The sequence below is a fragment of the Silurus meridionalis genome, chromosome 27 (assembly GCF_014805685.1).
Source record: "Silurus meridionalis isolate SWU-2019-XX chromosome 27, ASM1480568v1, whole genome shotgun sequence".
Classification (NCBI taxonomy): Eukaryota; Metazoa; Chordata; class Actinopteri; order Siluriformes; family Siluridae; genus Silurus; species Silurus meridionalis.
Genome location: NC_060910.1, coordinates 13,671,683 through 13,685,991, shown reverse-complemented (window position 1 = coordinate 13,685,991; position 14,309 = coordinate 13,671,683). Strand labels below are relative to the sequence as shown.

The 14,309-nt window shown below is 39.0% G+C and overlaps 1 protein-coding gene across 1 annotated transcript in view; it reads left to right on the top strand.

Annotated features, from left to right (window-relative positions):
• whrnb (whirlin b) overlaps window positions 1-14,309 on the top strand; it is an 87,784-nt gene that overhangs the window by 46,188 nt on the left and 27,287 nt on the right. The window contains exon 4 of the mRNA XM_046842118.1: window positions 11,245-11,450. Coding sequence (XP_046698074.1) covers window positions 11,245-11,450 — 206 coding nt within the window. The remainder of the gene's footprint in view (window positions 1-11,244; window positions 11,451-14,309) is intronic.

Genomic DNA, 14,309 nt, shown 5'->3' with positions numbered 1-14,309 from the left:
ATGGGGCCTGAAACCTGACTGAAACGCTTCTAAGATATTGTTTTCTTTTAAGAAGGAACATAACTGGACAGAGACAATCTTTTCTAAATATTTTTGACAAAAACGGAAGATTTGAAATGGGTGTGTATTTTGATAGTTCGTTTGGATTCAAATTAGGTTTCTTAATGAGAGGCTTAATAAATGTCAACTTGAGGGGTTTAGGGACATGACCTAAAGATAGCGATGAGTTAATAATATTGAGAAGAGGCTCACCAGCTGTATGTAACACTTCTTTCAGTAGTTTAGTTGGAATGGGATCTAACAGAGATTGTAATTGTAATTGTTAAGCTTTTCTAATACTTTTAATATTTAAGTGAACAAATTCATTAAGTCCTGACTACTAAACTGCAATTGGATATCCTTTTTAGATATTTGATTTTTAGTAAATTTAGCCACTGTAATTAAAAGGAACCTAGAATTATTTAATTGTTTTCTATGAGTTTGTTTAGGTGCCCAGTCCTAGCCGAGTTTAGCGCCTGTCTGTAGCTAAGCATACTGTCTTTATATGCAATAAAAAAAACAAATTATTATTTTTTTTAATTTTCTTTCCAGATTACGGAATGCTCTCTTGAGGGCATTAATATCACTATTATACAATAGTGCAGGTGTTTTTTCTCTAATCTTTTTTAATCGAATGGGTGCAACGGTGTCTAGTGTGCTAGTAAAGATAGAGTCTATGTTGTTAGCCATTTTGTCAAGATCATTTGCATTTAGGGGTTTAGTGAGAAGTTGAGATCAGATCAGGCAGGATACTTACGAATCTGTCCTTAGTGGTTGGAACAATAGTCCTACCAAGTCAATAACTTGGTGAGACCCAGCTAATCTGCTCTACTGGTAGTGTGTTAAATATACTGTAAGGTAATGATCTGTGATATAATCACTGTGAGGTTAAATATCCATATCAGTGACATCTGCTTCACAGGATATTATTAAGTCTAGTGTGTGATTAAAACGATGAGTCGGTCTAGTGATGTTTTGTTTAACCTCAAAAGAGTTTAGTAAGTCCACAAATTATATTCCTAGGGCATCATTTGCATTATCTACGTGAATATTAAAATCTTTTACAAGCAGCACTTTATCAAAATTGACCAAAAGGTCTGAAATAAAATTTAGCAATCTCTGGAAGAAAATCAACGTAGGGCCCTGGGGGTCAGTACACGGTGGGCAGCATGAGAGATAGTAGTGGTTTTCTATGTATGTCTGAAAGTACAACTTTAAGAACAAGCGCTTTCAATGATTTAATCCTGAATCTTAATTTTTGACTAACATTAAGAAGGGCAATATAAATGGTTGCTACACCACCTCTCACAACCAGTCTGACAGGGCTCATATCCTGATGGTATAGACTCATTTAGACTAATGTAATCATTTGGTTTAATCCAGGTCTCAGTGAGAAAGAGTGCATCAGTAATGATCTCATTTACAATGAGTGCTTTGGGTGAAAGAAATCTAATGTTTAGAAGACCCAACTTTTTAGAATTTTTTCGTTTGCTTATCTGACATTTTCCAGATTTAACTGCAATAAGAATATTTCTAGATCTAGTGTATTTATTCCTTGGTTCTACTACACGAGGAACAGACACGGTTGTCTTACCAGTCAGATAGTGTGCAGTATTCTGGAGATGTTGTCTGATAGGACTGGAGCTCCAACTCTGCTGGGGTGTAGGCCATGAGAATGAAAAAACCTAGGATGCTCCCAGAAAAGATTTAAATTATCTTCAAAGAGTAGTTTGTGTTCTCGACACCATGACTGTAGCCATTCGTTTAGTGCAAAAAGTACTGAACCTCTTAATTCCTCACTGGTAAGTGGGAAGAAGTCCTGACACTATGATCCTTGTCGTGGACAATGTGTTGTGTACCGTCTCCACCAGGATCCTGAAGTCCCTCTTCAGGATCTCTGTTTGCCTTAGCCTGGTGTCATTTGTCCAGGCATGGAGGACAACAGTTCCGAAGTTCTTATTCAGGTTACCTGTGCAGCAACATCAAGAATACGAGCACCAGGAAAACAGTGAGTGTGTACCTTACCTATGGCTGCATTAGCGTGGACATACCAGACAATGGAATCGCCAAGAATCACAGTGTCTCGTTTCAGGCACACTCCAAAATCTAGTGGAACATCTTCCCTCAAGAGTGGAGGGAATTTTAGAGGCAAATTGGGACTAAATGCGATGCTCAGAAAACACATACCATACTTATGACCAGGTGTCTGAAAACCTTTGACAATATAGTGTATTTTGTGGCCATTTCTCATCAAAAGTAACTATAGAAAAACTATTTGCTTTAGTGTAAATAAATAAAACACATTGGCACATATTGTTATTGAAAGGGTAACAGCAATCCATCTTGTGTGATGATCATTAAAGTGATGCATCAAACCAAGCCACCATTAATTATTATTAATTTTTTTTATTTTGTAAGAGAATCTAACAACATTGCAAGTACAAAAGCTTTTCAAGTTTTTGCTCAGGGGGCTAAAGGATGTAGGATTGAGAAGTTGAGATGCTGAGATGCTGAGAGGAGTATTAGGAAAAAGCTCAATGTTTTACTTACAGCTGTGATCCTTGTAGCCAACAGAGAGCTCAGAATTACAAACTGCTCCCTAAAGATGGTGTAAATCTCTCCCTCTCAGCCAGCTGCAAGTAATGTTTTTAGTAAGGTGTTGGACTCAGTGAAGTCGTGCCATAAAGCAAAGTGGTAGTAATGACAATCTACCTGACTGTGTTAAGGTGTTTCTCTCCTTGGTACCTCTATTTGTGCGAGAATTGAGACAGGTATCTGATTGGCTTTGCCCTCCCAGTGGGAACGTGAACCTCCTGGGTCAATAACCAGTATTTCATCAATGTGTCTGCACCACTAGAACACACTTAGTCACATAGTGAGAGCACGTTGGACTTGGTCTGAGCACACAAGACTGAAAATCACAGGTTTGATTTAACACAGATGACCTTCTTTTCTTCATCGATTATGTTCTTCATTGATTATGAAGAACTTTATATTACAGTGGCAGGGAGTCAGGGCCAGCAAGGCCATCTGCTGCCCTAAACTCTATCAGAATCACTGACTTATATTTTAATATATTATTGTCCATAAATATGTTTTAAATTATTGCCAATATTCTATTCTCTTCATTACATACCATTTTTTTTTTGATGCACTGTGAGGAGCTGTGTCACTCGGCTTGACTTTCTATCTAATCAGATTTCAGCTGCCATGCTGAAAGGAAAAAAGGGAATTGCTGTAAGGCCAGCACTGTGAACACTGAAGGCATTCTATTGGTTCAAATCTATGTTGCTTAAAGCTGTTGCTCTTACCAATCAGATTGCAACTTGCTTACTCCAAGGCTTACTCTAGAAGGTGTCTAAACAGTTCAGCAGTCACATCCTTTGATTGGATGAGATTGGATTGGATAAGTCAGAGAGCGATTTTTTTTTCCACAATTGCTGACCGAGGAGAAGAAATTGTGAAACATTTGGGACATTGTGAGGAAAGGTCAGCCAAAATATTTGTTAAGCTTTTTCATGAACCATTTATACTTTTGCATTTTAGTAGAATTTGCACAGAAACATACACTTTGGCTTAGTTGGGTTTCTTGCTTTAATAATGCCATTCATTCTTATTGTATGAGATACTTGTCTGTGATGCTGCTCTCTGTTATACTGCGATTATACTGTCATAATAGAAAGATAGATAGATAGATAGATAGATAGATAGATAGATAGATAGATAGATAGATAGATAGATAGATAGATAGATAGATAGATAGATAGATAGATAGAACTTTATTGTCATTGCATACAGTAGGTACACATAATGATGGTATGAATAGGTGGACTGACTCAGGTAGGACTAAGTGTAATATCCCCAGCCCACCACTGGTATATTGTTTCTGCGAGACTGAAATGTGGCACAATTTGCTGTAGGAAAACAGTTTTACTGTACAGTTCAAAGGTCTTTTTTTGCATTTGCTTTGTGCAAAATGATATTGTGTTAAACTTTTAATTTGTTTAGCTACAGTTTGTTTATTTAAATGAGATCTTGTGTTAAAAAAAATCATATTTAGTTTAAATGAAAGTGTCAAGTCACAACACAGGTTAGAGAATTTGATGGAGACAGTTAGGTTAACTGAATTGACCTGAGAATGCGATGTGTCCAGAGGAAAGTAACAGCCTTCCATCAGCTGTTCAAGCATCCATGTGTGTACATCAGAGAAATCTTATCTTGACTGATGCTCCTAGTGTTTGTCCCATCTGCAAGGCCCTATGCTGGGTCTCATTAACGTCTGGCCCCATCACAGCTTGGCTGAATATGACTGCAGCTGAGTCTCGGTAGACATGTTTATCAGTCAGATGTTGTCTGGGTCGGTCTCAAGATAGATGTAAGGCTGTGACTGAGCCAGAGGACCTTTTCTTTTTGCTTGTACGTGAGTAATCTACATTGTGGCATAATAGCATAATTCATGTGCTTTTTTATTACCGGCTGGAGAACACTGGGAAAAATAGGGTTGTGGGGTCTGCTTTGCTATTCCTTGCCTTGCGTTGAATCAGGTTTGTGCGATTGTAACAAAGAGAGAGAAAGAGTCCTTCAAGGGCTTAAGCAGACGCTCCACTTTAAAGCAAAAAAAGGGATTTAGAGATGCAGGAGTGGGGAGTGGAAATGGCGCAGAGATTGGACTAAAAGCAATCGACCCTTAAGAGGGATAACGGTGTATATGTTTATACTGTAGATAAGAAGGTATAAATATGATTCATAAAAAGATGCAGACTAAAGGTTTGACAGAAGATGAAAGAAGTTCGTCTTCTCGAAGCGAACAATGAGCTTCTGGAAGAATTAAATCGGGTGCACTCTCTTTTCTCTTTTTGTCTCATCCTTCTGTACTATACTTAAATAAATTATCATTCCTTTCTTCTCTATCTACTACACAAAATAAGGGAAGAAAACATGGATACATCGATAACTAATCTCTGTCCTGTTTTTCATTCTGCAAGGGGCAGAACAAAGAAGAAAATAAAAGTAAGCCAGTAATCACGCCGGTGTAAAACGTATTCTGCTTTGTCCCCTCTTTGATAATTCCCTGTTTATACGGCCCTTTTCCTAAATCCATTTAAAAGCTCAATTGACACTGGGCAAATATTTGACAGACTCAATATAAAAGTAATATTGACCTTCGGTAAATGTCTGTGCCATCTGTCTATCCAGGGCTTTTATAAAATTCTATAGCAAAAATAAGTCCGAAACGAGAGACAGAGTTTGGATTTTGATCCGACCCAGAATATCTCAGTTTGATACTGCTGTAGAACGCTACAAAAAATTGCTGCTGCACTGAAGATTCCCAAGAGCACAGTGGCCTCCATAATTCTCAAATAGAAGAAGTGTGCCACAACCAGGACTCTTTTAAGGGCTGGTAATCTGGCCAAACTGATCAATTAGGGAAGAAGGGCTTTAGTAATAGAGGTGATCAGGAACCGATAGTCATTTTGACTGAGCTTTTGAGATTCTGTGTGGAGATGGCACAAAGTTCCAGAAGGACAACAATCACTGCAAACCCCTACAGATTTTGGCTTTATGGCAGAGTGGCTTAACAGAAGTCTTTCCTCTGTGCAAAACCCATAGAAGCCCATGAAAAACTCTTAAACCAGATTCTCTGGTCTGATAAAACCTTGATTGAATTCTTTCACAGCAATTCTAAATGTGTTTCTTTGTCAATAGTAAGTGGTAAAAAAAAAAAAAAAAAAAAAAAGGAATAAACATTAATGGAAAGCAAGCATGGGTATCAGCTGTGTGTCTGCAGGCATTCTATCCTCCTTCCTTTCAGGCCCCTGACTAGGATAAGCTTAACCGGCTGTGTCCAGTGGGAGCAACCATCCACAGAACGGAAAAAATCGGAGCAGCTGCTAACAAGAAGACCCTCAGCAGGTGGATTGTGGATGCTCTCTCATCCTTTTATGAGTCCTCTGGTCTCCCCACACCTTTTGGGGTCAGAGCTCACTCCACTCGGAGTGTGGCAGCCTCTAAGGCCTGGTTTTAGCATTTCTTCAAGACATTTGCAATGCTGTGGGCTGGTCCACCCCGCTGACCTTTTTCAGGTTCTATAGCCTTGACCTTAGGGCCACTCCTGGCTTTTCCGTCCTTCGGCCTAGCTGTGCCCAACCACACTAGGCAGGGACTGGTTAGTCTGGCGATATTGTACTCCCGTTCCCAAAACGTTGATGATGTAACCCTGGTTCCCTGAGGAAACAAGATGATGCCTCTCCAGGCTCACAATCCCTGCATCCCTGTAGCACTTCCATTCATTTCAGAAGCTAGCGTCGTCTCCACCACATTTTTCATTGTTACAGTTTTGCACAGTTTTTACTGTGTACTGTGTACGACAGTGTATGGTAGAAATGACAATTTAAAAACCCTTTCGACTCTTGACTCTCTTGACTTGCTTTTATAGCTTCCTGTTTGTGACGTCACCCTGCCAATGACATTGCTGTTTCTGTTGGACAGATTATAAACGTGATTTAGAGCATGGACACGCAGAAGCGTGCCCAAAGCATTGACGCAACGTGACCTCAGGGAACAAGGGTTACATATGTAACCTAGAGATGATCATAAGTAATGAATACATATCTCACTGGATTCAAGTTGCATTGCGGTCCGTATTCGGACCAGAGTCTGGTTGTTGTTTTTTATTAATTACAGACATTTCTAGAATTCTGTTTTCACTTTGTCTGTGTCAGGTACTGAGTAAAGACTAATTTAAAAAAAAATTAAACAATTGTAGTATCAGGCTGTAACATAACTACATTTCAAAAAGTTAAAGGGGTCGGAATACTTTCTGAATGCAGTGTGACTTCACTGGGACTGTCTTAGTGGAAACTCTTATGATTTAACTCAACAGTTTTTTTGCCTCTGCCATTTTCAGAAAGTGCATGCATCTTTGTCTGAGATTGGCATTATCATTAGAAAGTGTGAGGAAATTATTAGATTGATCAGACTTTCTGACTGGGAGACCTAATTAAGTCCGGATCAGGAACAGCATCTCCAGCACCACCAGCCCACTGCTTTTCACTTTGATGACCCACGACTGTGTAGCAATGCACAGCTTGAACCACATCATCAAGTTCGCTAATGACACAACCGTGGTGGTAAGTCAGCATATAAAGAGGAGGTGCTACAAATAACAGTCTGATGTAGAGACAACAACCTGTCTCTTAATGTTGACAAAACAAAAGAGAGCACAGAGTGGCCATTCTCCACTGATCCTCCGTGGAGATTGCGAGAGCTTAAACTGGTAACTCAACAACAGCTCCATTAGCAAGAAAGCCCAGCAGCATCTCTACTTCCTGAGAAGGATGAGAAAATCCCATTCATTTTCTACACAATACATTTTCTAGGTTACCCTTAAACTACAGGACCAAACTGTCTCTTTACTTTAAATTCATAAATAAAAAAAATACTTCCTCTATTTCACGATAGATTTTTGAGTGCATGAAAAAAAAATATGCCATCTAAACTGTATAAACACATTTTCTAAGGCAACTTACAAACATGCTTTGAAGTCCCTAGCAGAATCATATCCTTATATTAGTAAAAACAGGCCAGGAATACGATCTAGCGTTAGATGGATTAAACATGTGGAATTGTAGCTCCTGAGAACAAATCAATCAAATCAAAAGCCAATGAGACTCTTTGTGGATGAGATTAGAGTCCTGGCATCTACTAATGACAATTTGTCATAAATACACTAAGTGAAATTTAGTAAAAATTGAACACACTTAATGACACTTTGTACTAACCTGAGGATATGTTTCTAATTGGGACTCCAAAGCAACGAACACATTTGTTTGTGCTGTCAGAACATGGAATGCTCAAAAGATGCTACTTAAATAGTACATTTTGGACTGATGTTGCAGCACAGTAGCATTAGCAATAAACTAGCCAGAAAAGGTTGATTGTATAAGTGATAAGTAAAGAATTTGTTCTTTACACTGAGGGATGTAAAAGTAGTGTGGTGATTTTACCTCACAATGGCTTTCACTGGTTCATTTTTTATTTATTTTTTTTATTTGTGGTTGTAGGCAGAGAATCAATAGTTGCAGCAGAAGGCATCAGTCTTTAATGTAAATTGTGCTGTTGATTTGGCAAACATTAAATGTAATGTAATTAAATTCAGCCTTATTAGTATAATGCTTTTGACAATAGACATTGTCCCAAACAGATGTGAATAGATAAAGAGGTTATGAAGTTGGAATGTATACGTTTTGTGCCTATAAGTTTGTCTCTAATGAGCGAGCCAGTGGTGACAGTGGCCTCAAACCTAAAATTGAATCAGACTTGAAGAAAGCCCATCTTCATCTGGCTGGTACCGAATATCCATTCATTACAGTTTCATCACTGTTGAGGTATACCGTTCAGTCATAAGTGCTTAAATGCAGAACTGTTTGTGCCAACTGTGGTCCTACCCCAATGTAGCACACTGTTTATATTAATTACACTTCAGATCCATTCTCATAGTTTTTTTACCTTTGCGAGGCCTGTTCCGAGTCCATCTTGGAAAACCTCTGTATGACCCTGGCCACTGAGATACTGTATATATATATATATATATATATATATATATATATATATATATATATATATATATATATACATATACAAAGATCTGTTGTGTAGGACTTGATGTTGATATCCCTTAATGCATGCTTGAGGCACCGATGAGACTCTGTGGGAAGGTCTATTCAGTGGTGGCACCCTCTGCCACACTACTCCTCAGTCCTTCCTTCTCCTGAGATTGCTCCTTCTAATAACTCAGTATACTGAGGCACCGCTAAGACTCTGTGGGATGGTCCACTGAGTGATGGCACCCTTTGGGTTGTCAAGTGGGCGCCCTCCTTCCTGGGTGTTTCGCTGATAGGCCCACGACACCTCCAGAGGGTTCAGCAGTGAATCCCAGCGTCCCAGGTTCACTCCCTAGATGCCATCAACTCACTTAAAGACCCAGGCCTTTCCTCGTACTCCCATCTCCCTGAGCAGCCTGGATGTTGTGGTGGCTACGAACCCTCTGCAACCTACTTCCACTGGGCGTACCTTTACATTCCAGCCTTGTTGTTGTGCATCGGCTGGAATTAATCAGTGGAATTATGTCATGAGTAATTTTGAGAGATTTTTTTTTTTTTTTAAATATGAGGGCAAAAAGGGAAAATTACACTGGTGCAAAAATTATACATCCACTTGGTTTTGTAACACCTGACTAAATATTCAGAATAATAATAAGAATGTATCAAGGTTTTTTTCTATATATGTATTTTATTGTATTTAAAATATTTTCTTACAGAAAAAGAAATTCCATTATCATTTTTAACACTGATGTTACAATTAAATTATTTATAATATTACACAGGAAGAAATTATTTATAGACTACAATTTGCTGTAATATACTGTATAACATTTTCATATACATTTTAACTGTTTTTAAATAATGGGAAGAGATCAAGGAATATGCCTTTACATCTGTAAAAACATTTTGGCATTATCTCTTACTCAGCCTAGGAAATTCCAAATGTGCTGAATCTTTGATTGGATATGTCTGAACTATTGAATTTGTTCAAAATCTATGAAATAAACGCCATCTGGATCATCGACTGCAGTCCTTTGCCTGTGAGAGGTTTTCAAGAACGCTTCTCTTTACATTGATTTCCCTATTGACCTGTAAGAACATCTTCAGCTTTTGTGCTGTTTTAGCAGCTTGCATGTCATTAAGCCTGAGATTGGGGCTCTTTTGTCTGTGGCTTGTGATTGGATAATCCTGTGGGAAGGCAACATCAGCTCCCTAAAGCAATTTCTGTGTCCTCATGAGGTCGAACGCACAGCAGATATATTGAGCGTTTTCTAACACTGAGAGCTGATTACTGCTATACGAGGTGCTCTCTAATACTGGATGGTTACTTTTCTTATAGGTTTTATAGAAGCCAGAGTGCAGCCAGAGTGACATTCTCTTACTCTTTATCGAATCGATAACTTTTCCACTTTAAACCCATTTTCTCGATACTGCACTGGATTAGAAGTTCATCGATCGTGAGAAATGGTTGCATGAATAGGTTTAGCGGATCTGTTATAATGCAAGGCTTGATGACGTGGACAAAATCAGTGTGATTATATCACTACACCCTGCAATCACAGTAGGACCTGTAAATGATTAAAAAAGCAAACTTGGGAAACTGTGATGTGGCATGTGCTTAGCCCTCATTAAATCAATATATTGTAAATTACAATACAGAATGAAAAACTCTGAGGAAAAGCTAAACTGAAAAAGCTCTGAGCTTGTACACAAGTATCTCAAAGCAATAATATGAGGTGCATTTCATATAAGTTTATGATTCTTTTTAAACCAGACACGCATAAACAATATTTTATTATTATACCACACTTCTGTTGAATTCTCAATTCTGAGCAGTCGAATGATTGTCCTATAACAAAGCACTAATGTTCAAGTAAGTGGCATTTCAGACCCAGTATTGCCAAATGGTGTGTGTATTAATGCTCTGCTAGTTGACATAGATCTTAAAGAAGTCATAGACATGCAATTATAACCCAGCTAGTTGGCTAACTAAAAAAAACTTTCTTTAGGCTTCTCCCATTGGGGTCGCCACAGTGGATCACCCACATGTTTTTACGCTGGATGCCCTTTCTAACGCAACCCTCCCCATTTATCCGGGCTTGGCTTGTGCAACCCTAATGGCTGGGGTTGGTTCTCTGACCGGGGATCGAACCCGGGCTGCAGCATTGAGAGCACCGCGTCCTAACCACTAGACCACCAGGGAACCTTTGTTAGTTGGCTAACTAGCTGATGTTAATTCTTACAAAAATAATTATTCAGTATAATTTACTTCTCTTATTTTTTTTATTTTTTTTTCATTTCAAACAGTAGAATTTTAGATTGCAAATATAGATGAGTGGAGTGATACAAACATTGAAATGTTATATGGGAAGTGGTGGCGAAGAGTTAAAGGCATTTGCCTTTTCATTTGAAGTATGTGAGATCAAATTCCAGCCACACCTAGTTGCTTCTCCTTGTTCCCTAAGCAAAGCCCCATAGCTGCTCAGCTGTATAACTTAGATCTTTTAAAAATGTAAGTCGGCCTATATAAGGGCTTCTACCAAATGCCATAAAAGTATATATCCCAGTGTTTACTCTGTGTTTTCTTGTTCCTGGGCTGCAGGTTGGAGATCAGATCATGGATGTGAATGGGCATAGTTTCCGCAGCATTGCTCATGACGAAGCTGTACAGATTCTCAAGAGCTCAAGCCACATGCTGATGATGATAAAGGATGTAGGGCGCCTTCCTCACGCCCGCACCATAGTGGACGAGACCAAGTGGATCTCGAGCCCACAAATTGCAGAGAGCTCGGCCGGCGCTGCCCTGAGGTAAACTGAGCAAGATCTTTTTGGTTCCCTTTCCGGAACTTGAGCTGCGTCAACAAAGCTTTGGGAACGCTTCCGCGTTGTTTATGCTCTGAATCATGTGTGTAGGCCATCTAATGGAAAGTGGGCTGTCAGCGGTGGGGTGACAAATAGGAAGCTATAAAAGCACATGGAAAATAGCGCTCTATGTTTGTGTTTGTCTCTATGTATGTGTTTGTCCCTTGGTAAGTGGTAAATGTCCAAAAATATATACTTAAAAAAGTAAATGAAGGCAAGCAAAAATACTAAGCGCACAATATTACGGGGGGTATACACACAGCCTGTGTGTGGCTTGCCTGGGAGCGGTTCCTGAGGAAGCCGCTCTCTGCAAGCCGAAGATTAAGGAGCTCTTGGAGGTTGTGACCCAGGCATCTATGGCTCACCCTCTAGTGCTGACTGGCCTGTTCGTAGAGAGGTTTCAGAAGGCCAAGATCAGTCTGCAGCATTTCAGTGGTTCCTCCCATGTCACTCTGCCATGTCACTCTGCTTGGCGGGCACAGCACCAAGAACGATCCAGCAACAAAAGGATTCTGTGCGATGCTCTGCGCCGAAGCCCTGTGAGAGACATATCTGAGGACTGTCATTTCCAATAAGAGGGCTAAGAAGTCCTGACACGGGACGTTATGAGGATTTTGTTGGGAAAGGGAGTTGTGCACCTCATTATACGGGGCCCGCCCCGCCCCGCCCCTCCTCGGCACCCCCAGGGTGTCGAATATGTCTGTTGCGAGCAACCGGACATATACATCCATAGAACAAGTCTCGGAACAACCCTCCGAGGATGGGCCTCCCTGCGAACAAGCAGACGCTTAGCAGGTGGATTGTGAACGTTATTGCATCCTCCTATGAGTTCTCTAGGTGCCCGCTCCTTTTGGGGTCAGAGCGCACTTAACCTGGAGTGTGGCAGCCTCTTAGGCTTGGTCCTCCCCCCATGACATCTGCAATGCTGTGGGCTGGTCTACCCTGCTGACCTTTGTTGGTGACACTCCTGGCCTCTCTGTCCTTCGACCCAGCTGTGCTCTTACACACTAGGCAGAGACTGGTCAGTCTGGCGTTACTGAACTCTCGTTCCCAAAGCGTTGTTGATGCAGCTGGAGTTTTTGAAGGAAATGTCTCCAGTTAATGTATGTAACTCTGGTTCCCTGAGGGAACAAGACACTGCGTCTCCAGGCCACACTGCCGGCATCCTTGCAGTACTTCCTTTGCTTTCAGGAGCTAGCGCCGGTTTCGCTGGTCGGGACGTCACCCTGCTGGCAGGCAGGCAGGCAGGCAGGCAGGCAGGCAGGCAGGCAGGCAGGCAGATAGATAGATAGATAGATAGATAGATAGATAGATAGATAGATAGATAGATAGATAGATAGATAGATAGATAGATAGATAGATAGATAGATAGATAGATAGATAGATAGATAGATAGATAGATAGATAGATAGATGATAGATAGATAGATAGATAGATAGATAGATAGATAGATAGATAGATAGATAGATAGATAGATAGATAGATAGATAGATAGATAGATAGATAGATAGATAGATAGATAGATAGATAGATAGATAGATAGATAGACAGATAGATAGATAGATAGATAGATAGATAGATGATAGATAGATAGATAGATAGATAGATAGACAGATAGATAGATAGATAGATAGATAGATAGATGATAGATAGATAGATAGATAGATAGATAGATAGATAGATAGATAGATAGATAGATAGATGATAGATAGATAGATAGATAGATAGATAGATAGATAGATAGATACTTTATTTATCCAAATGGGAAATGTAAATTTTTACAATTTATATTTTTACAAGCATCACAATTTACACACATGATTCAGAGCATGGACAACACGGAAGCGTTCTTAAAGCGTTGTTGATGCAGCATCTTGTTCCCTTAGGGTACCAGGGTTACATATGTAACCTGAAGACATTTCATAATCACATTCGTTGTGGTAATGATACACTACTCTTGCAATATTATCCTGTTTTGTTTAATTTTTTCAACCACATCCATAGAGCATGCGATTGCTACTGACAACAATTTTAACACAATCAAATGAAATTAAACAGTTCTACTTTCCTACTGAGGCAAAACTTTTCCATCTTATTTCTAACACTGTTATAATTATCATTTTATATTTGCACTTATATTTCAAAAATAATTAACTGATTAATTCATTCACTTTCCCTTGACTTCAATTACAAGTTTTTTCTTCTGTCAGTACAGATAAAATGTATGACTGTTGTCAGTGGTAATCTCACATCTCACAATGGTAATCTTACTGCAGATACAGTAGTAAAGTTGGTTACACTTTACATTACTGTTCTACAAATTCTAGGTAAATTTGCAATCAGAAATAATTGAGTAGCTCTTCATTAACACTTATACATATTACCTACTAAATAAATACATTAGCAGTAGTTTAGTTTTAACTTTGGAGCAATTCCACAGATTTTGATCTTTCCTGAAGAACTGTTACTTAGCTATACCTCATCAAGTACCTCAGGGTCTAAAATGTACAGTAGCATTGGTTAACAAATATTCTCAATTACCATAGAACTAATTTACTTTTAAAAACATATTCGACTTAAAATGCAGTAAATAGTAATGAATTACCATGTGCAATATTATTATCCAGGTTTTTATTATCCATTAATAACTGAGTACCAAGTTTCATTAGTATTAAGTAAAGATTTCAAATGATTAATTAATGAGACATCATTAGCTAAATAAAACACATGTGGCAAATAAACTTGTTAATGCCATTTTTACACTTGCATGTACTTAAAAGCAGAACACATTCTAGTCTTTCCTGT